Below are 23,789 nucleotides of genomic sequence, written 5' to 3' on the forward strand. Positions count from 1 at the left end.
ACTCCCTATTTCAATTTTCTAGTTTAACTTGGCCCCTCCAAAAGAAAATTCCTAGCTGCAGCAGCGGTGATGACGGCGACCTGCAACGGCAACGGCGATGGTGACTTGCAGCAGCAACGTATATATCTCTCTCAGATCTCTCTATTGCAGATCTGTAATTTGAGATCTCTCTTATAGATATCATCTCTGAACATAAGATCTCTCAGATCTCTAGATCTCTCTCATCTCTCATCTCTCTCTCTCTCTCTTTAGAACTCAGATTTGAGATTGATCTTGCTTCTCTAGTTCTCTCTGTTTTTCTTTGTTTTTTTTGTTATGTTATTTTTTTCTTGAAAATTTTAAATTAAACATATTAGACCGCAAACTGTTGCCTGGGTCAAATGGTTCAATGGTCAGACAGTTTGAGTCAACAGTTATTAATAAGATAACGGTTCAGTACTAAAATGGAACCAGTACCTTAATCGGTTTTTGGGTCAAACGGCCCGACCGTCTGAGTCAATAGCGGTTCAAAAACATTGTTAATAGGTCAATTCTCTATACACACTATATATGGGCCTAAAAGAAGAAGTAGGATGTGTCAAATTGCTTTGATACCAAGTTGTAAATCAAATCAACAATAAACTTGGAATTAAACCAAGTGAAAAGGAAAGAAAAGAGAGCGAAGGAAAAGTTTAGGAGGAAGAAGAGAATGGAAGAAAGAGGGAGAAAATAGAGATCTGATCGTACATCTCTTCAGTCCCCAAATTGCCTCTTTATTAGAGCTAATTACAATTAAGGTACAAATACAAGGATGCCCATAGTAGTAAAGTAATAAAAAAATACAAACAACATGTCTAAGGGCATAAACATGTCTAAGCCCAATATCCGCAGAAGGATCTATAGGACCATAAATGATTTCAGAACCCGGATGTAATAGACACATTAGATAAGCACAATCAGTAAGCACGTAATAGCTATGTGATATATGTCCCAGTTAATGTGCTTTTCATCTAAACATTTTTGCTCCATTAGGCAGAAATTATGTATTATTTTATTATCTTTGTCAAAATAATTAAAAATAAACACAGTGAGAAAGGAAAACCTAAACGTATTGGGAATTGAGATTCATTTACGCATTATTTTTCTATTTTTTTTATTTTTAGTTATTTTAACAAAGATAATAAAATAATGGATAATTTCTGTCTAATCGAACAAAAACATTTAGATGAAAAATGCATTAGCTAGGACACAGCTCTTACGTACTCACTCATTATGTTTACCTAATGATCGGACTATTCCTACTTCCTAGCCCGAACTCCATATCATCAGTTGTACAAAAAAGCAGCATAATCGGACTATTCCTACTTCCTAGCCATCTGATTTGGAGTTTGTTCTGTGGTTTCTTTTAAGTACCTTTCTCCCTTGCTCAACCAAAAAAGTAGTAAAATCAGATGATGATAAATTCATAATATCTGTGGATTCAAGATTTGTCTCAGCTGATCCATTATTTAAGAGTTTGACCCATCTGACTGTGGGTCTCAATGCTCAAAACAAGGAGCCGTGCAGGTGCAACCAACGTTATGGGGGCCCAGACCCAGAGCCATCTGCTCGTCCTGTTTCCCTATTAACTGTAGCAGTTGGCTGATTAGGGTGGGCACAGTAGTGGACCAGTAGTTTGCCTAGTTCGTCAGAGTGAGATGATGACCTTTTTGCTTGGTTCCTGTCATCCGTGGGATTTGTTGCGTGCACACAACATCGGATCACATGGGCAGCACAAACATGGCTGTATTACATATTTACATGACAATTTGGACAATAGCACACAGTTAACAGTGAGACCAATGTCTTTTCATCATCTCAGTTTGGTCCTATTCTTAGTCATAAGCAGCGAAAGAACAATCTGAAGTCGAACAGTGGAATCTCCAAATTTCAGCTTCAGAGCCAATGTAAGAATCTCCAAAAAGAGAGAGGCAGAAGCAAACAGAGAGGAAGACAGATGCCCACCTTTCCCCTTATCAACTCCCCTAGATTGTGACTGTCAGTGTCAGCTGCACCAGGTTTTCCGGCCATCTACAATTAATAAGGCTTTCTGGGGCCTCCAGCTCTCTAGCTAGCCCTCTCCATCCAAGGCCGGACCCAGACTATATATGCATGTGCACATGGTCAGGCCCAACATGGGTGCCAGGCCAGAGGTCGAATCAATATGGGCTTCTTTTATCGACTTCACATGCCTGATTACGTTCAGTGTTGATCATTTGCTGTTTATAACGTACAATCATCTCAAGTACATTCCTTTCATTCATCACTAGATTGAATTCAATTCAAGACTCTTGGGGTGTTGGAATATAATGCGGCTGGCATTTGCTGACCCTCATTCTTGCCTGAACCCACTTGCATGAATTCATTTTCACTGCTGTCACTTGTTGGCTTGTCTTAATCCATCATGGGGCCGGACTTGGTTCCGGGCCAACTTGATCTGGCCTGACCCAAAAGTTACTTTAGATTATGGGTTTACACACTGTCCTCTCAATCCTCGAAAGGTTCATCCGTTTTATTTAGTCTAAGAATCACATGCAAATGTTAGGCTTTCTTTTTTGAAGCATTAAAGAGAATCAAGAGATTAGGAATTGTTTGACAGTTGGTCCAAATTCATGAATGAAATATCTGCCCTCCTTTGCAATTTGAATCCATACATCTTTCCTTTTTCTTCTTTTTAGTACTAGAGGAAATTAAAGAAGCTAAGGGGCCCACAACTGCATCTTTTATTCCAATTAACCATGTCAATTATCATTGATGAAAAGCCATTTTTTCACCTTTAACTGTAGTAATTTAGTCTGTTTCAATTAATAGAAATCCCATTTTTTGATAAATCAGGCACACCATTATTTTATTTAATTTGTTTTAATTTTGGTCTTAAAAAGGGAAAAGGATTTGCACTGTTCTGGGTTAGCTCGTCTGCAATATACTCTTGAAATGTAATTCTTTCTTAATGATGAATGCATCGTTTCATCATTATCTGCCTTCTCTTTTCAAAGTTCCGAATGCTCAATGGAACGTTGATGTTAATAGATTTTAGTCTTTTACCGTTACAATCAGGGTTTGTCTTGTCTGGTGCTGCCCCGTATATTAGAAAATGGGTTGTGTTTGGGTTATGGTTGAACTGGCTCTATATGCTACGTGTCACCTATATGGCTGCCTTATTTTTTCGGTTATGTCACTTTTATGGCCCTATCTTATCTCTTCGGCCATGTCAGCATCATGTCATGTGGATAAATACGACCAAGACAGGAGATCATTGCACGGATGGAGACAACTCCGCTGGGGATTAGGTCTTATCTTGAAGATTTCGGCGGTTAATCTCATCCTGACAACCCCGGAAGCCTCATCCATACTATAAAAAGGTACCTCCCGCTCAAGGTAAATGATCAAACTTTTGACTCCCATACTGTTACTCTGCTTGGACTAGCATTGTTCTCTAATTGTTCGGCCTGACCATCCATTGTTTTCTATTGATTTGAGCGTCGGAATATCTATCTGGGGATAACTCCTCGGGCATTTGACTTTTTTTTTTTTTTTATTTCAAATCTTGAAGTGCGGCTTCATCTTTTCACATCGATTTCACCTATTTGGCAAGGACTATCTGACTATAACCTCGATTTTCGCACTACCTAAAATCAAACAAATTTTACACCTAAATCAGCTCCCAAAACAACCAAAAGAAGAGGTCATTTTTGCAATTATGCAAAACCCTACACGTAAAGCCAAATACAAGGAGATCAAAATTGGACTCTTCATTGTTTCTTAACTGAGAATATGCTTGCATGTTCTTCATCCACAATTGGATCATGTCACATTCGATGTCTTTCACCTGCCAATTTGAAACCCTTGACGGTCGATATTGGCAAGTGTATGGCCATTGGGTGCTGCAAATAAATATCATGGATGTAGCTAGTTGGGACAAACCATGAAGCTTAAAATAGGCAAAAGTCTCACATAGCTAGTAGTTGAAACAGCAAGTTTGTTTCCTTTGACTCGACAAGCCCGTCCCTGTATTAGTTCTCTGTAGGAAATATCAAATACAAAGACATTACAGGAGCCATGACTATGGATATTGTTGTTTGCTGGAGTGCAATATAACTGAACCTGCCAGGAAGGTCCATGGTGATCGAACTTTATCCTCTTAAAATTATTATTTCTTATGACGTTTTCTAGTTCTGTGAATCCTCACAATCATACATGAAACAATATGCTCTTCATGTAGAGAACCCCACTTCATAAAGAAATAATAGAAGATTAGACTAAACACAGTGGATCCGATGCTTTCCAAGTTCCTACTCACATGGGCCTTGGCTTTCTTCTCTCAGCATTCTTCAACCATCATCATCATCTCTCTCTCTGGTTGTTGTTGAGTTGGATCATCAATGGACTAAATATTGTTTGTTGTCACTGTCTCGGATATGCTAGGTGGAGGTACGGATAGTAATCGGCCATGGACCCCATCATACGGCTTAAGTCAGGAGTTGAACGTAAGCTAGTTGTACTTTATAAATGTATGAAGAAAAATTGAAGGGGGGAACCCCCTAAGAATTTAGATACGGCCCCAGCTGATAGAGATTAAAAGATTATCATAAGATACAGGTATATGCGGTGTAGGTATTTAGAACTATATAATAAACAAGAGGAGATCAAGAAACCAATCTCCAGACATTTCTTATTAAGCTTTGAAGGATCAAGGAAGGGACCCATTGATCTTTGATACTTCAACTAACTGATTGTTCCCGAGAGGCAAGCAGAAATTTTTTAAAAACTAATGTGGGTTAGTGGTTGTTGTTTCCTCTATATACACGATTTTTTTTTTTTATTTTCTCTCTCCTTTTGACTGAACCATTGGTGAGTGAAATGAAGTGAGATCACATTGGAAATGAAATTTCTGGTTTGGTCATGTGACTTGGTATTTTGTTTGTTTGGTGGATAAGGTTAGACAGAAAACCCAGTTCCAAGGCTGCACTGAGCGTTGTCTGATTGAGTTACAGATGAATTGAAGTTCATGGCAGTGGATGGCAGTTGTTGGCTTGACCTGCCATTCAAATGCATACAAAGAACGGCGCCACTAGGCCCAGGTTTCGAGGTCTGGCCCTTTGTTTATTCGTTAATGGTTCCTCTTAAAACCAGGATCTAGTTTGGACCTTTTGCACAGACCAATCAAATTTGGTTGATCCAACTAGTAACCTTCATTTCAACAAAAAGGACCCAGCTCAATGCTCTTTTCCATTTCTTTCCCTTGATTTGGGATCATCTCAGCCCGGTTTAAATCATGTCTGGGGGAATTTGACAGTTGCCACCCTAATTAGGCCCAAATTAAAGAAAGAAGCTGGGATTTGTTAGAACAAACCAAGCCAAAACTAGGTGGATAACATTGAATTCAGTGTTTAAAAATCTGAAGCAGATTGGCTAGTTAAACCCTTTGGGTCATCAACTGGTTGCCGGAGCAGTTCGGGTTGAGCCCAAACTGTTCTTCCATCAAGAACTGGATTCTAAACAAAAGGTTGATTTTATAGTTGAAAGATACTTATTAAAATTTTCATTTTTCTATTTTCAGTATTTCCTACTTTTTATATCTACCATAATATTGCTTAATGCTTATATCATCTAATACCAGCATGACTTTGCTTTCTTTTTTTTTTCTTTTTTTTATTACCAATTAAAACCAGACAAATCAAGTAGGGTGGACACGGACTGAGGATTTCAGAAACTATTTGAGTTCAGATCATGAAAAGTTGGATTCGGTTTGGTCTATATTGAGTTTTGAACTGAGTTCAAGCCCAGTAAGATCAACTAATGAAGCTTGTGAGTCTAGCTAATTGAACTTTTATTATATATAACTTTTTTTTTTAAATATAATAAGAAATAATTTTTATTTTTATATGTATAGTTTTTTTCATGAATATTTTTTATAAGAAATTTGACTTAGATACAAGCTCGAACATATAAGCTTTTAAATGAAATGAAATTTGAATTCATCATGTTTTTAGCTTGAACTTCATATTTTTCAACTAAATCAAGTTCAAATAATCAAATATTTGGCTTGACATGACTCAGTCCGCCCCTAAAATCAAGTGTTAAACTCTAAACCACAACTGCCCATAACATGGAGGTCTGGTTCAGTTTTGATGACACTGTTTGTTGTTAATTCATGTAATATAGATTACTGTCTTTCTTTTGTTTTTATTTCATCATCTTGATTTTCAATGGAGTTGGAAGATGTGGAAACATTTGAAAGGTACACATCTATGCAGGAAACAAAGAGGCAACTACCTGAAATTATAATTAATCTATGGAGATTCCTAATAACCGTGTGGTTGTATTGTTTAAACTTTAAAGTGTATAAAAAGAAGTAAAGAACTATTTGCCCATAAAAAAAAAAAAAAAAAAAAAAATGGATGAAAACAAGCAAAGAGGAGGCTCGTACGGATTGACGACACCCGTTCCCATTGCACATGTTTCAATGAAGAAATTATAAAGCAGAAATCATTGGTTTTTCTTCTTTTTCAATGTAATTGTTCAGATATGGTATTAATAAAGAAGCTCACAAGAGGAACTGAGAAAAATTTCCCAAGAAGAAGAAAAAAAAAAAGGACCGAGGAAGAGGAGGCTTTAATAAAGAGTCAATATAGGACCCTTGCAACAGTTAATTTAGGTCAAAATCAACTTAACTGGACGTCTAGAACAATTGTATAACAGTCTCCATTTTCTTTGCCAGCTCCTCTAAACAAGCTTTGTGTCATTGTGTGGCTGCGGCACTTTACTGAGCCACGTGCTGATGACTGTAGATATCAAAACTGGCAAACCACTTTTCATTTTTCTTTTTTTCTTTTTTTTAATTATTTTATAAAAAGGAATGTAAATTCTATCAAAAACACCTCTGGAAAATTGCTGTTAAATGTTACACTTCGTGCACTTTCATGGTGAACTTGATATGATTAATGCTTGCTGATGTAGGTGGAGACCCTAGGCTAGGGCTAGGAGTGCTTGCTCATTTAAAACCACAAATTCGAAACTTGAACTGAAACCAATAATCCAAACCGAAAACTCCAGTGAATCGAATTTTCGATTATTTAATATTTAATGCTTTTCGGGTTGGCTTCAATTAATCTATTAAAACACCGGCATTAAATGAACCGATTGATATATGCATATAAGTAAAATCCTAAAAAACTGAATTAATCAACCAATTGTTGATTTGGTTTGGTAATTTTTAAAAACCGAAAGACCGGTTTAGTTTAAAAAATATACCTATGTTATGATTTAATTAACGAAACAGTGAGCACCCTTATGCCTATTGGATGAAGTGTAGTTGAATATGGATTGAAGTGCAACTTGCTACTACACAAGGTGCAAATTATTTTTGTTTAGTAGCAGAGAAGTAAACAAAACCCATGTTCTTGTAGCATTTCAAGGTACGATTCATACACTGCAAAGAGGTTATCAGGGATTTTCTTGCAATACCATTAGCTTCGTAATTAAAAGGGTAAAAGACATGATAATTCAGTATCCCATTTTTCAAAATGCACTAATTTAATTAGTACCTACTGTTAATCAGTCTTTAACAAATGCCCTTCGAGTATCAACTATTTTTTTTTCGTCAATCTTCAAATGTTGATAAAAAATAAATAGTCCCAAATCTTTACCTTTTTTATTCAAAAAGGTTGGGGCCATCAAAATGCTCACTGAGACGTGACCCCAACCTTCTTCAATAGAAGAAACAAGAATTTGAGACTGTTTATTTTTTTATTAATATTTGGATGATTGATAAAGAAAATTACATAACACTCAAAGGGCATTTATATTTTTTCAAATGTCATTTAGCAACTGATTAATAATTGATTAATGCCATATACTAGATTAACATATTTTAAAAGTTTAGATACTGAATTATCACGTTTTAAAGTTCAAACATCAAAATGGCACTAGGCCCAAAGTATAAGATACTAATCGACAAATTTTCCCAAAATTTAATATGTTGAATAATTGCATTTTTTTATTCAATTAAGAATCTTACCAATTATCAAAACTCATCAGACGTTTTCATGGGTCACCCAAAGAGGTTCACATGGAAGTGTTACTAGTTGATGGTCTAACCATCTAGGCTGGGTTTGTTCTCTTAACATTGTCATGCATGGTTATGGATGGATGCTAGCATTCTTCTTCTAGATCTTTTCCTATGGAAACTTGGAAAGACAAATGCTTCCCCTCATTATTCAAGCTTTTTTGATTCTAAAGTGAGGGAATTTGATCATTTTGTGCCAAAAACTTATGGCGTAATGAGACCGTTGTAGCAAAACTTTTATCACTTCGAGGCCACTGAGATTGGTTACGATACAAGAAAGTCAAGAAACAGGAATAATATAATAAATAAGATGGTTGGGATCAATTAATGAGATGAATTAGAAACATTCCATGAAGTAGAGTAGGCACACAACTACCTTTGCATGTGAGCCAGGTGCCCTCATTTGACATCTTGTCTAAAAGGGGAAGACAAAGATGAAAGAAAGTAAAACAAGCCCTTACAAGTTTACACCCAAAAAGTCTTGTGATGAGTTCACAAAATAGAAAAATGGATGGTTGAAACTTGAAACAGTCGTATTCTTTTAAAAGTGAAAAGTAGTAAGCCTTACATGTTTGGTTTAGTTGTACAAGTAACCATTCATCAAGTGTCAAAAAGGTTTTTTTATTGAAAACTAATTAATAATTTATAATTTTATATAGAATTAAAATTAAAGGTCATGATGATATATATTCAGTATGGGGTCCTCACGTGAGAGGTTGCTTTCAACCATTGGATAGGTGTTATATAAGGTAGGGTTGGGTATAGTAAAGGAAACCCAATTGAAAAAGGAACTTTTCTAGTAACCCAACTGCTCAGTGAGAGAGAGAGAGAGAGAGGAGAGAAGGAAGAGGACTAAAAAGTCAAGTAATGCAGGCGGAAGAGATGAGAACCCAGCAACGGTTGATGCTATTGGGCTATCTTAAATTAATATTCACTCTTCAGAGACACGAGTTATTATGAGTCATGACGCGGTTTTGAGCTGCGAGACAGTGGTGTAACAGCTAAGGGCATTGTGCGTGTGCAACTCTGTGTATCCCAATATGTTCATTCAGCATCTATCTGACCCCTCTCCCTCTAAACTGCAAAATCCTCGAAGCTGCCTCAGAGAATCCTATGTTTTAATTTCTCTCCCAAGTCTCACCCCTTCTCCAGCTTTTAAAATACATCTTTGTAGATGAAAATTTCGATTTAAATAAAACCCATGGTAGATGGGTATTGACCCAACTGCCCTTGACATTTTGTGACTTGTAATGAAGTTACAGAGGCTCTAGAAGAATAATAGCTTTGTTTATTGATATTTTCTAATGGTGCACATGGGATCCATAATTCCAGACTGCCAACCTGATTGCCTTGCCTTGGAAGTTATTAGTGGTACTCAAGATCTAGATCAGTCAGCAAATCAGATGATATTAGGCCACAAGATTCATTTTATGTTGACCACCCAATAGAAGGGTTCTGATCAGATGGTTACGATCAAAGGGATTAGGATCCGTTTAATTATATTAGATGAGTGAATAGCTTTTTAGAGTGGACAGGGAGATATTAATAATTTTGCTCAGAGTGAAGGACATGCTATTGTTATGTAGAGTCCATCAAAATATCTGTCACCCATTTCATTTTTGTGTGAAAAAACATCAGTGTGGGCCAATGGTGGTCAGATGCTATGCTAAGACTCCCTCTGCTATAAATGACCATCCGAAGCTCTCAGTCCTTCATATTCACCTCCAATCACATTCGAAGCAGAAGAAAAACACAGAAAAGCCAGAAGAAAGGGAGATAAAAGGGCCAATCAAGAAATCAACAGCACCAACAACCATCTTCAGTGTCTATTCTTCAACCCAGCAAGCCATCCACTGCGACCACCAAGCACTATTTCAATGGTGAAAACTGAGGAGAAGATCCAATGTGCAGAGCCATCCAAACCAGTGCAATCATCATCAAGTAGGAAGAAGAAGTACAAAGGTGTAAGGATGAGGAGCTGGGGGTCATGGGTATCTGAAATAAGAGCACCCAATCAGAAGACAAGAATATGGTTAGGCTCTTATTCTACACCAGAGGCAGCTGCAAGAGCCTACGATGCTGCACTCTTATGCCTGAAGGGCTCTTCGGCCAATCTCAACTTCCCAACAGCTTCATCGGCTTATATCCCTGATACAATTATGTCCCCCAAATCCATCCAAAGAGTTGCAGCTGCAGCTGCCAATAATACTTCTGATACTACCTCCACTCCCACCACCCCATCACCTTCTCCACCTCCGCCTCCCTCCTCATCGGCGTTGTCCTCGCCGTCGCCGTCGCCTTCCTCTTCGTCTTCTGATCACAACGATGATGACTACTGCCCTCTTTTACCAGGTTGGGCAAACGACAGTACATATGAAGCCGAAGAACCAATACGTGTGATTGATCCATGGATGGAATTCTATGACCTGCAGTCACCCAAGTACTCCAGCCAAATGCTTAATGCTGCCACCTCTTTTACTACTCCGGCATTGGAAGAGTTTTATGAAGAAGGTGATATTCGTCTTTGGAGCTTCTGCTGATCAACAATATCCAAATCGATAACCCCAGTTCTTGATCATTATTTCTACCAATCTTCTTCCTGGTTCTTAGTTTTTAGTTTTGATACATTACTGACAAATGACCACATCCATCTGCTGTCTAGTAGTTCTTCTTTAGTGTATGCCATCTAGGAGAAGGCTTCACACTAAGGACATTTTTTGGTCTCTTTTGTGAATTCCTATAGATTGATTTATTTATATATACATATATAAACCCATTAGAAGTTCTTGTAGTGAGTAAGATTTATTCATGTAATTTCATGTACTGCAATAAGGAGAGAGGAAGAAAATTTCATCTCAATCATCATATAAACGTCAATATTCTTGTTGTCTTGTCTTTTTGCCAATTCAACTCTGTCAGATACCCCCTCCCCATCAGCCAGTCAGCCACCACCACCAAAGAGAAAAAGAAAACTGTCAGATTCCATGTGAATTTTAAGCTTCATCTCACTAATGGTTGCAAGCATTAGTGATGGCATGGACCAGAAGAACATTTCTAAATTTGATGGCTCAAGCAAGAAGCTACCATTCTAGGCCTTGGATCTATCATAAGATGGTCCCAGCACTTTCTCTAGGATATCTCCTTGGTTGAAAGCCTAGGATGATTAGATGGTTGCAACCATCAAATCTAATACCACTTTGTCCAATATACAGTTCCATAGGTTGGATGACCAAAGTTGGGTATCCTTAACACGCTGGATTTCAAGGCCAAAAAGCCTTCCATTTGGGAATTCTATACTAAAACTTCAGTTATCCTATACATGTCCATCTGTTTATAGAATACTCAAAGCTACAAAGAACAGACTAATCACAAAGCTCCATTCTTGTAGATGAAGATTGGCCCAAAAATTAAAGGTTTGACCAGCCCAGAACTTTTGATTCACAAGCTTACAGAGAGACATTCATTCATCCACCACCTTCTCCTGTTCAGGAGATTCTTTGAGTGAAGGATGACCCAATTGACCAGTATTTGACCAAGGAAGTGAAGAACAGAAGAAACAGAAGAAAGGTAGTGGTGTACATTTTTTACTGCTTGTGCACTGCATGTGTTCGTAGGGTCCAGTGCAGTTTGTCTTTTGCATACTCTGTATTTGGTCCTCCTGTTAAGGTGTTGTCCAATATGGCCATCTTGTTACATACTTCGACATAATTGAGGTGCGGGTCAGGTGCTTGGGGCCCAAAATATCAAATCTCCATACCCACATCAGTCTCACCAGGATGGAACAACGATGGGCTGATTGTCTCAGGCCATATAAGTCTAAGCATACTAGGAGCATATATACCACTGGATAATGGATAGAGTGACAGTATGGTAGATGGTACACATGCCCACCTCTGTGTTGAATAGATCGTTTCGATTATTCCATGGATAGAGTGACAGTAACATCTCTCAGATTGATTGATCTGACCTGAAACAAAATTATTAAACTTAAGAACTGCTTAACGCTGTGGTTGAGATCATTAGTTTTGGTATTCTTTTTCTATGGAAAAATGATTCTTCTAGTTCTGATTTGTTCACCATATTAAAAAAATAACTAAACAATTGCATGTGATTATGGTGATTGATGAATAGTCTAATCAATTCTCTCACTGGGCACATGAGCAGTCCAAACTTTGTACCTCGGATGCCTTTTTGTGAAACAATGAAAGGAGCCTCAGCGTGCTAAAGGATAGGGATATAGAGTTATAGACAGGCTAGACCAGGGTAACCTCAAATCCTACTCAATTTGATCATGAAGTTCTCATCAGTCAATTCCAATTAGTTTGATAAGTTTGCAACTTTGGATCGAACAATTTACAGCACTGGGCAAAACAACTGTAACTGTGTATCAATGAATGTCCTGATACAAAAGTATTAGATATTTAGATCAGACTCCATTCAGCTACCTTCCAACAGATCAGCCCATTTATGATTTATCTTCCCATTTGTAAGACTCACTAGAAACAAAGGTGGAATCATAGAAATACCATTATACGATGGGTACTGTAAATCTGCAATCTTCCTCTGTCTTGACCTCAAATCAAATCATTAATCAAAAACATCTGACTTGGTCGTCAGCCATGAATTGGGATTAGAAACTTGGTTACTCACTCCGAGGTGCCATAAAGCGCAATAAATGAAAAGCCAAAGTTGATTAGTGTTAATGCTTGTATCAGGACATGGATGAGCTCCACTTCTGATGATATCTTTGGATTTCTCCTCAAATGAACTGTGAACTTATACCACTTTTGGAATTTGAGCCAACTCTTGTGATCATGTTCAACAATTTAATTATTCTGCACAGATATCGAGTTCCCTAGGACTCCCTCCCGCCTATTGTTTATTAGAGAGGAAATTACAGCAACTGGGTCTGATTTCCTATCAATAATTTATGAACATCAAGCAAAGAAATGTTGTATAGGCAGTAGGAAATAACTAGATTGTCTTGATTGATCCTGCAGATAAGAATCCTGGAATCTTGTAAGAATCGTGGAATCTTGATTGATCCTGCAGATAAGCATCAAAGAAAGAAGATAAAAGAAGAAATTGTCGCTTTCATCTCTTACTTCACAACATAACATTGATTGGAAGCCCAACAAAAATAAAATGCTTGATCTGCGTGATTTTTTTTCCCAATTGGAAGCTTTACGATCTCAGAAAGGAAACATTATCAATTCAGAAGTGTCTAATTTTTGAAAAGGGAATAGGTGGATAAAGGAGAGGAGGATGAGGAGGAGATAATAAGCAAATCTGTTGTTGAGTCCAGGCGGTACAAGGTTCCTATCGTGACATTGACTTCTGGGTTAGATCAAAGTTAATTTTCTTAGGCTGCGTTTAGGAATGATGCAAATGGAGTATAACTCTCGGTTCAGGATAAATCTGCATTCTGGTTCATTTTTGCCTTTTGACAACATTACATTTATGCATCGACAAATGATGGACCAATGCATGTTTACATTGATAATAAATGTAAAAGTACATCAATAAAAAAGAAATAAATTTACATTCAAGTGAATTTTTGATAAAAAAAATGCTTTATTAAAGTTTATGTTTGCATCCGTTACAATTAAAAATTTATTTGGTAAGAAGTTAAATTTATCAGTGAAAAACTAACCCAACTTTCAAATTTATGTGAACTGTTTTACATTCACACTTACTTGCATCGTTTCCAAATGTAACCTTGTGTTATTTTTTGTTAGTGGCTTGTTTCAATAACTTCATATTTAAGTTTGAGAACCCCCAATCAATTAAAATGAATGGAGAATAGATAAATGAAAACTAATGTATTTTCGTATCTTAAAGAAAGAAAAAATTTGAGGTTTCTTTTGACAAGACTGATAGGGTATATTTAAAAAAAATTGTTGGTGGTGGGGTAACTGGAGATTGTACCAAACTGGACTGGGTTCGCTCAGGATTACTGGGCCTGTGCTATTAGCCCGGAGTTGCTGCAAGTATAGGTTGGCCAGATAATTGAGCCCACAAAATCTCCTTATTGTTGGGTTATAAGTGTTTATTCAACTATATTATTTTGAGTTCAAATCAGCCCCCCAAATTGCCCCCCACAACGTATCACAGCACATTTCAGCTGTGTATTGAGAACATCTCTCGATGATTATATCATCATTTGTGGTATTACCATCGAGAGATATTCCCAATACACGACGGAGATGTGCTGTGGGACGTTGTGCGGGCTGATTTGATCTTTAATATTTTGTGGTTTGTGCAAGTAAAATTTGTGTCTCTACGCTATTTTCACATGCAGTGCAAATCTGAACTAGATGCTATCTCTGTACACGGTCCATTTGTTTTTAATTGTGATTTGCATTTTTAGGAGAAGCAAAATTTGCATTTAGTGGAAATGAAAATTCCACATACAAAAAGAAAAATGGTGTGAACTTTGTATAACCTTCCTCCTACCTTGATTCTGTTTAATATAAGGCGTGGCCTGGATTCTATTATTTATACTTCCTATTCTACTTCCAACTAAACCAGTTCAGATCTGCTATCAACTGTCGCATATGGGGAACATTTCTCCATGAATGAAAAGGAAGTTTTTTTCAATGTGCGCCTGCAGTGGCCTATTGGGATAGTGCTGGGAGTGTTTTATTGGTAGCAGATCCCTACCCCAACTACACAACCTTCAATCTCTGAGTTCAGATTGTTGCCTCACAGAACACGCCCCACTGCATTTCACATGCACATCTCAGCGTATAGGGAACATCTCTCATATTTCACGTGCAGATACACCTGCACGTGTATCTGCCACCATTAAACCACTACCTGTGTCTAGTGTATAGCACCTCACCCGTGTGGTTGAAGGCCTCTTCACATGTACCCTAAAAAAGTGGGGATCACATTATTTTACTTCCAAATTTATTTTCTATTTGTTTGCTGTGCGGATTTCATTTGCACAATGCACTGGTGTAATTGCATGGAGACCAAATGGATTGAGTGTAAATTCTGGTGATTTGACTTATTTTTGTTTATTTGTAAGAATTAAAACAAGAAATAAAATGATTTGGTCTTCGACTTCCATTTATATAAAGGAGAAATAATGCAGGAGGAAGGTTAATTAAAGGTTTGGGGGAAGTAGATGCAAATTGATGTGATCCCTCAATTAACATAACAGAGAACTAGAGTAAGAGGACATGGTGCAAATTTTGCATCATATAAGTCTTAATCACAAACAAGCAAGTACAAAACAGAATTGAGTACAAAATTTGTTTCTGATTCAGATTTGTATTGAAAACAAATGTATCTTTACAACAAAATAATGTCAAACCTAAAATAAAAGTAAAGCAGAATTTGCACTTTGGGCTGCCTTTGGAAATGATGCAAATGGAGTGTAAATTTCGGTTTGGGATAAATTTGCACTCTGGTTCACTTTTATTTGTGTTTGGCAACATTACATTTTTACATTGACAAATGACAGACCTATGCATAAAAGCAATATGCTTTATTGAAATTCGTATTTACATCCATTACAACTAAAAGTCTGTTTAATAAAAAAGTAAATTTGTTAATGCAAAACTAATCCAACTTTACAATTAATATAAACTGTTTTACACTCTACACATTTGAACCTACGTCTCGTCTCCTTAATGGGACAAATGTGGAAGGTTTTAGCTAATTATCTCTGTGCACTTGGATCTGCTACAAGCAAAGTGTATAAAATGGGTTATACAGCCCAAAATAAATGTGCCAGTGTGCCATATAACTTGAGAGTTCGGATAGGCTCACAGATCACACCCCACATGCATATCGCCCTTGCATTGGGTACATCTCCCCATAATAAGTATCGAAGAAGATATTTCAATGTACAGTGGGATTTGCGTGTGGGGCAAACTCTGTACAGAGCCCATTCAAATTCATAACTTGAAACCTGAACTGGTGGTAATGTGTTACCTCTTGTTCGATTCAGTAGCCATTGTACGCTTGTTTATAGCAGATCCCACTTGTCTCGGTACAGTATTCACATGGGTAGGGTGCACGCTGGGTACCCGATTTGCAGAGTTTACACTGCATCTGGGCTGGGCTTCTAAGCCAGGCCCATTGAAATTTTTACAATTCCCCCATTGGGACCTGCCCAAGTTGGACCCCCCACACATGCGAATTAGTATATGTGTTTTTTATTCATTGGGTGTACTGCTGTGACCTTGTGATGTAGCCGCAGCAGATTTGGACTCAATGTCTTTAGCTCTTTGGGTAAAAGATTAAGGGCCCGTTTGGAAAGTCTTTTTTAAAAGATCTTGTAGCTCTGACAGTCAAAAGACGTATTGAGCTTTTGCTATAAGATCTGGGCAGTCCAAAGACCATTTGGCAGGCGCACATCTTTCTGTGTGTCTTTCCGTGTCTTCCCACACAAGCATAAAATGTAAAAGACGCGAAAAGCTCCATTTGGAGCTTCCTAAAATCAGCCAAAAATGGGTTTTTCATGTATTTTCGGCGTTCCGTCTTTTGGCGGCTAGATCTTCCACGTGCCAAACAGAAATAGACTGAATTTCGGTCTACTCGACTTATAAACAGCCGAAAGTCCGCATGAAAAGACACGTCAAACACTCCCTTAATGTATCTTGAGTTTTCATAAATTGACTTAAAGGTATCTTGTAGTTTTAAAATAGACTTAAACATACCTTGTGATTCTTTTACCCTTTATTTTCTTTTCCAAATTTTCAGAAAAACAATAAAAGAATCGCTAGAAACAAATTGATTTTTAAATAAAAAAGTAAATTGTCTCGTGTTCAAATCAACTTGAACACGAATTCGTATTCATTTTTTTTTTCACTGAAAAGTGAAAACTTATTCCAATCCAAATTCAAGTTGTTGGATTACACAAAAAAATAAGCAATGATATTCCAAATCCAAATAGAGCATAGAGGGAGGGATGGGGCCTACCATTGTGTTTGTGTGGTTGTGTTTCTGTTTGACGAGTCAGTCAGTTAGTCTAGTGCTACGAATTTATTTTAGGTGGTGAAAGTAAGGTTGTGTTTGATTTGCATTGATGCGAAATCATGGCAGTGCAAATGATTTCAGTGTAAATTTTGACCTATTTTTGTTTTAAATTTTAGCTTATTTTGTTTGATTGCAATATAAATGAAGTAAATTAAGACATGAAGCAGAATAAAGTAAAATCCAAAACAAAATTAAACAAGAATTTGCACTCCCATGCATTTGTACTAGTGCAAATAAATTTGTACTGCAACTAAACACAGCCTAAGTTTATTTATTTCAGCGATTTCAAGTCCTACAAATTTATTTCAGCGACCCTTCAGGGTTTATTATATCGGTTATTATTCGTTTGAGCTAAGTTTCATGCTTCGCCTGGGTTGAACAGTTGTAGTGGTATTCTCTTCTGGGAAAACTGAGTTTTGTGATTCACCTGGGTTGAACAGTCATGTTTACTCACTGTTCAGTTGAACCCTATTACGTGTACGTCACCTATGTGAATCCAACACAGTTGAAGACTCCAGCTCTTTCTTCCATCCTCATTCCTAACCCCATTCCATCTTTATCTTTATCTTTAACTGTACTTATCTCTCCCTGTACTTCATCTTATCTTATCCTACCTCAAGGTTGTCACTTGTATCAAAACTCCTATAATATCTTTAAATACTGATGAGTATACTGAATGAAGTATTCGATTAACCCAGATTTTTCATGGTACCAGAGCCCCAATTCCCAGGCTCGATCCATGGCTTCCAGCATTCCTTCACAAACCCAAAATCCAGCTGACACCAATGACCCCAGTAGCCATATTACCTTCATCATTACGACAATCCTGGAATGATCCTTGTTACCAATGTTCTCACTGGTGAGACTACATTTCTTGGTCTCGTGCCATGACAATGGCATTATTAGCAAAGAACAAATTGGGCTTTGTAGATGGGAGCATTGAGAAACCAAACAACATCGATGCAAATTTTTGAGCTTGGCTGAAAGCCAACAATATGGTCCTATCTTGGATCTTAAATGCAACTCATAAAGACCTGGCACCCAACGTTCTTTATGTAGAATCAGCCATTGATGTTTGGAGTGATCTCAAAGAGTGTTTTTCACTTTGCAATGGCTCCAGGATCTATCAGTTACAGAGGTCTATAGCCACATTACAACAACATTCTCAATCTATTGCAGTCTACTACAACACCCTCAAAGGACATTGGGATGAACTCACAACTTATGCACCACCACTATCCTGCACTTGTTCGGATTCAAAGGAGTTTTCCACCTATCTACAACAAACCCAACTTATGCAGTTCCTTATGGGACTAAATGACACATACTCCAATGTTCGGTTCCAAATATTGTTGATGGATCCACTGCCCTCCATTAGTAAGGCCTATTCACTAGTTTTACAAGATGAAACACATAGACTTGTACCTTCTCAGTCCAACACCATTGAAGGAAGCGGTTTGATTGCAAAGGCACTCGATGAGAAAACATCCATTGCAAATATTGCCAATTCCAACCGTGGCAATCCTAAAAGCAAAGAGAGGTGTAGTTACTGCAACATCTTTGGTCACACCCGAGAGGTATGTTATAAATTAAATGGTTATCCCCCTCACCTGAAAGGGAATCGTCATGGAAATGACAACAAGCCACAACAGCAAAGCACAACAGATTCACCAGGAACCTCCAACAATACCACTGTTCCTCAATTGACTTTCAAATAGTACAATTAGCTCATCAAGCTCTTTAATGAGATAAAGTCTGGTCCCTCCATAGCAAACTTCACAGGTTCTTCTTGCCCTCTCTCACAAGCTTGGTCTAATTCCACCTGGGTCATTGACACTAGAGCCATCGACCACATGGTTTCTACCCAAGAAATTCTCAAGAATACACACCCCCCCTACAATAGCCCTTGCACCCATCACTCTACCTGATGGTAGTACTTCCAAAGTAGCATCCATTGGTTCTGTTTCCCTTAATAAGCACAAGCATCTTGATATTGTCCTTTACCTACCCAATTTTAAATTTAATTTATTATCAGTCAATAAACTCACATCTGCTCTCAATTGTTCTGTCACTTTCTATCATAACTATTGCCTTTTTCAGGACCTCACAACCAAGACAGTGATTAGACGGGGGAGTGAACATGACAACCTCTACTACCTTGACTGTGATCAGCCCATCTCTAGCCAACATAACCCACTAGCCTCCATGTTCACCAATCATCATGACTCCAAGATTTGGCATCAACGCCTAGGCCATCCTTCTGCAACTCGTTGAAATAAGTTTTGTCAACTATTTCTTTCTCTACCTAGTGTGAATTTGCATTCTCATTGTGATGGTTGCCCTCTTGCAAAACAAACTCGCTTACCATTTAATGCTAGCATGATTTCCACTCATGCACTATTCGAACTTGTTCATTGTGACATATGGGGACCTTATGCTAGTATGATTTGCACATGGGTTTTCTTAATGTGCTTCAAATCTGAAACCCTTTCCCTCTTCCATTTTTTCTTTCTGCACTTGTTGCCAACCAATTTCACACAACCATCAAATCACCTCATAGTGATAATGGACTTGAGTTTTTTCCTCAGCCCATGTTAGATTTTTTGAATCACCATGGTATCATTCATTATCATCGTAGCTTGGGCTCTTTGTTTCCAAGCCAAATTTCTGCTTCAGTTTTGGGGGGACTGTGTTCTTACTGCAACACTCTTAATTAATTGTACACCCATGCCACTGCTAAATTGGCAAACTCCACATGAGCTGCTCCATGGGAAGCCACCCTGCATTGATCATCTTTGGGTCATTGGTTGCCTCTGCTATGCTTCCATTGGTCATCTGTCCCATGACAAATTTGGCCCACGAGCGCTTTGCTGCATTCTAATAGGATACCCACATGGTCAAAAGGCCTAAAAACTTCTTGACCTTGACACCCATAATGGTTTTACTAGTCGTGATGTGGTCTTCCATGAACATATTTTCCCCTTTGCACAACACTCCTCTTTACCAACTGCAAGCGTCACACCAACCCTTCCCTTACCTACCCCTGACAAAGTTTCAAATGGTAATGAGAGTTCACTTCGTACTAGCACTTTAAACTCCCCATCAATTCCTGAACCACTTCAAACCTCACCTGAATCCACTACTGTTGTTCTTGACCCTCCTGACCCACCTGTGCGCCGCTCCTCTAGAGACCGCCGGGCACCACTCTATCTTGATGACTATTGCTGCCACGCATAGTAGAACTCTAGTCCATCACCATCACACACACACACACACACACACACACACACAGTAGGTACACCATATCCCATTTCTCATTATTTGTCCTACTCCCGTATTCACCCAAAATACATGGTTTTCCTTTCATCAGTTGATACCCACCATGAGCCTACATCCTTCTCCGAGGCTGTCAAGGATCCACGCTGGCGTGATGCCATGGCTTGTGAAATTAAGGCTCTTGAGACCAATAATACTTGCACCACCACTGGCTTACCTCCCGACAAACATGCTATTGGGTGCAAGTGGGTATACAAGGTAAAATTTAAGGCTGATGGTTCCGTCAAGCACTACAAGGCTTGCTTGGTGGCCAAAGGTTTTACCCATGCTGAAGGTATAGATTACACTAAAACCTCCACACCCGTTGCAAAGATGGGTATTGTACATCGCCTACTTGCAGTGGCAGCCATAAAGAATTGGCATGTCTTTCAACTTGATGTGCATAATGCTTTCCTACACGGAGATTTAGATGAAGACGTCTATATGCATCTTCCACCAGGTTTTGCACGCAAGGGGGAGCAACGTGTGTGCAAATTAAAAAAATCCTTATTCGGACTAAAACAAGCCTCCAGGAATTGGTTTGCTAAGTTCTCTAGTGCCCTACTTGAGGCAGGCTTTTCCCAATCCAAAGCTGATTACACTCTATTTGCTTATCAACATGGATCCTTGTTTACTGTTGTTCTTGTCTATGTCGATGATGTTATCTTGGTAGGAAATGATGATTCTCACATATCTCAGTTGAAACACTTCCTCGATCAATTCCAAGTTTCACCTCAAGGACCTTGGTCCCCTCAAGTATTTTCTCAGCATTGAAGTGGCCCGGTCCGCTGTTGGCATCTTTCTTTGCCAACAGAAATATGCACTTGATATACTTAATGATATTGATCTCCAAGGTGCAAAGTCAGCAGATTTTCCTCTCCAACAACAAAACAAGTTGAACACCGATGACAACCCTTTACTTCAGGATCCAGGCCCGTTTCGGCCACTCATTGGGCGCTTACAGTATCTCACTATCATGCGCCCGAATCTAGTGTTTGTTGTTAACCACCTTAGTCAATTTCTCAGTGTTCCATGTATCACTCATTGGCATGCTAGTTTGCACATTTGGCGCTACATCAAAGGAGCGGTGGGCACTGGTGTTCTATTGTCATCCTCAAGCAAGCTGACTCTTTATGCTTACACAGATAGTGATAGGGGTGGCTGCACCGCCACTCGACGCTCTATCATTGGGTATTAGATCTTTCTTGGTTCCAGTCCAATTACATGAAAATTTAAAAAGCAATCCTCTGTATCGCGTTCTTTGGTAGAAGCGGAGTACCGTTCTATGGTCGACATAGCTTGTGAAATGCAATGGCTCCATTATTCACTTCATGACCTCGGTATCTCACTCCCATTCACAACCACTTTTTGTGACAGTCAGGCTACTATTTCCATGGCTAAGAATCCAACTTTTCATGAGCGAACAAAACATATAGTGTTGGACTATCATTTCATTTGCAAAAAGGTTCAAAATGATCTTATTCAGCCAGTCAACATTAATTCTTCTTCTCAAGTGGCTGACATTTTCACCAAAGAATTGGGCAAAGACGCCTTCCAACACCTATGTTGCAAGTTGGTCCAATCTATTTTTGCTCTAGGTTCAACTTGAGGGGGAGTATTACATGTACGCCACACCTATGTGAATCCAACACAGTTGAAGACTCTGGCTCTTTCTTCCATCCTCATTCCTCACCCCTTTCCATCTTTATCTTTATCTCTAACTGTACTTATCTCTCTTTGTACTTCATCTTATCTTATCCTACCTCAAGGTTGCCACTTGTATCAAAACTCCTGTAATATGTTTAAATACTGATGAGTATATTAAATGAAGTATTCAATTGACCCAAAATTTTCAAACCCAGGTGTATGTGTTATATATATTGATATTGTTCATTAAACTCTATCCTTGGTGGGGGGCATATTAGGTTGTATGTTCACCTAGAAGAGAAAAATTCTAGTTGTATCATCACGATAACTGTGTCTAGGTTTTCCTAGTAAACATGACCAAACATACTCATGTTTCAGAACAAGGTTTTATCTATTAAGGCTACGTTTATTCGCGGTGTAAAGCTAAATTTACACCGAGGATTATTACACTGATGGGTTCATGAGAGTGTAAAATGGGAACTTTGTTCCATTTTACACTTTTCACGTTTGGTAAATCATTGAGGTAAAATTCCTTGTAGTCCTTGCCGGTCAGCCAAGAAATAGAGCACCACAAGTGGCGGTGAGCGGCGTATCATACGCAGAAACTAGTGACCGGGGGTTGCAACAAGAGACGCAGTTCTTGTGCTTGGTCGCTTCTGTTGAAGCTCCATCCAAGAATATAATGGGAGCTTGCAATTGCACCAGTGGACGAAGAGAAACCCACATACACAGAGTCCATGAAAACCGAAGAAAGATCAAGTGATGTCGACAATAGGGGAATCTCAGGTTTGGGGTAATAAAGTGGAGCTAATGTTACATTGAGTTGCTTTTCTACACCATCATACTCTATCCAAACTTGCATTGGATCTCCGCTTATGAGGTGCAGGCTCTTGTTGATCTCTTCTTTGCTTGAATAATAAGCCGCTAGAATTGATTCAATCGACTGAAGGTTGTTCATGTCGATCTCGACATGATTATCATATATATTAGCAAATTTGGGGCTAAGAATTGTGTGTAGCTCTACGGCGAAAACATGATTGGAGAAGTCTCCATTGTTGGTTTCATTGAACAGTCCTAGGTACTGATTTGCCACGGCATCTGGGAACCCCATGAATGGCGAGAAAGCCAAGGCGATGCCATGGCCACTCACAGTAGTCAATTGGGGAACCATGGCAAATACAAAAGTGGTAGAGAAGGAGAGAGACTAAGGATATTCAGGTCAAGAGGAGTTAAACCTTAGAGGATATGGGTATAGAGCATGACCAACCGGTTCTTGCCCAGACAACCACTGCTGTCGCCGACGGTCAACCACGGTAGAAGGGGCTACGCCCCACCATCATCTTCCTCCAACGGTTAACCACTGCTGTTGCCGCCTCTCTGTTCTCGTCGGAGGAAGATGATGAATAGATAATCCTGTCTCAAAAAAACCTTGCCCCGACAGAAGGGGCAACTGACAGATCGGTTCTTGCCCCAGCAACCACTGTTGTCACCGATGGTCAACCATGGCAGAAGGGGCTATGCCTCGCCATCATCTTCCTCCGACGGTCAACCACTGCTGTCGCCGCCTCACTGTTCTCATCGGAGGAAGGTGATGAATAGATAACCTTGTCTCGAAAGAACCTTGCCCCGGCAGAAGGGGCAATGGACAGATCATGGGATACGAATTTTCTGACAAGAATGGACTTTTACAGCGATTGATGAGGTATATTAACACCTCTACCAAATGCCTACGAAATCAAACCCGGGGTGT

At 38.7% G+C, this 23,789-nt stretch overlaps 3 protein-coding genes across 3 annotated transcripts; 2 read left to right on the forward strand and 1 right to left on the reverse strand.

The window, feature by feature from the left end:
• The first annotated feature begins 9,776 nt into the window (after positions 1–9,776).
• LOC104609654 (ethylene-responsive transcription factor ERF014) lies at positions 9,777–10,977 on the forward strand. The gene has a single exon (XM_010276018.3). It carries the CDS (start codon positions 9,964–9,966, stop codon positions 10,624–10,626), a length of 663 nt encoding a protein of 220 aa, XP_010274320.1. The 5' UTR covers positions 9,777–9,963; the 3' UTR covers positions 10,627–10,977.
• Positions 10,978–18,072: 7,095 nt separating this feature from the next.
• On the forward strand, positions 18,073–19,351 carry LOC148803037 (uncharacterized). The gene is made up of 2 exons (XM_088889584.1): positions 18,073–18,654; positions 19,178–19,351. Exons 1-2 carry the CDS (start codon positions 18,073–18,075, stop codon positions 19,349–19,351), a joined length of 756 nt encoding a protein of 251 aa, XP_088745710.1.
• Positions 19,352–20,926: 1,575 nt separating this feature from the next.
• Positions 20,927–23,789, reverse strand: LOC109115591 (Concanavalin A-like lectin family protein). The gene has a single exon (XM_019199819.2). The coding sequence runs from the start codon at positions 23,208–23,210 to the stop codon at positions 22,632–22,634; it is 579 nt and encodes a 192-aa protein (XP_019055364.1). The 5' UTR covers positions 23,211–23,789; the 3' UTR covers positions 20,927–22,631.

This window comes from Nelumbo nucifera, chromosome 1, assembly GCF_055504915.1.
Source record: "Nelumbo nucifera cultivar China Antique chromosome 1, China Antique-T2T, whole genome shotgun sequence".
Lineage (NCBI taxonomy): Eukaryota > Viridiplantae > Streptophyta > Magnoliopsida > Proteales > Nelumbonaceae > Nelumbo > Nelumbo nucifera.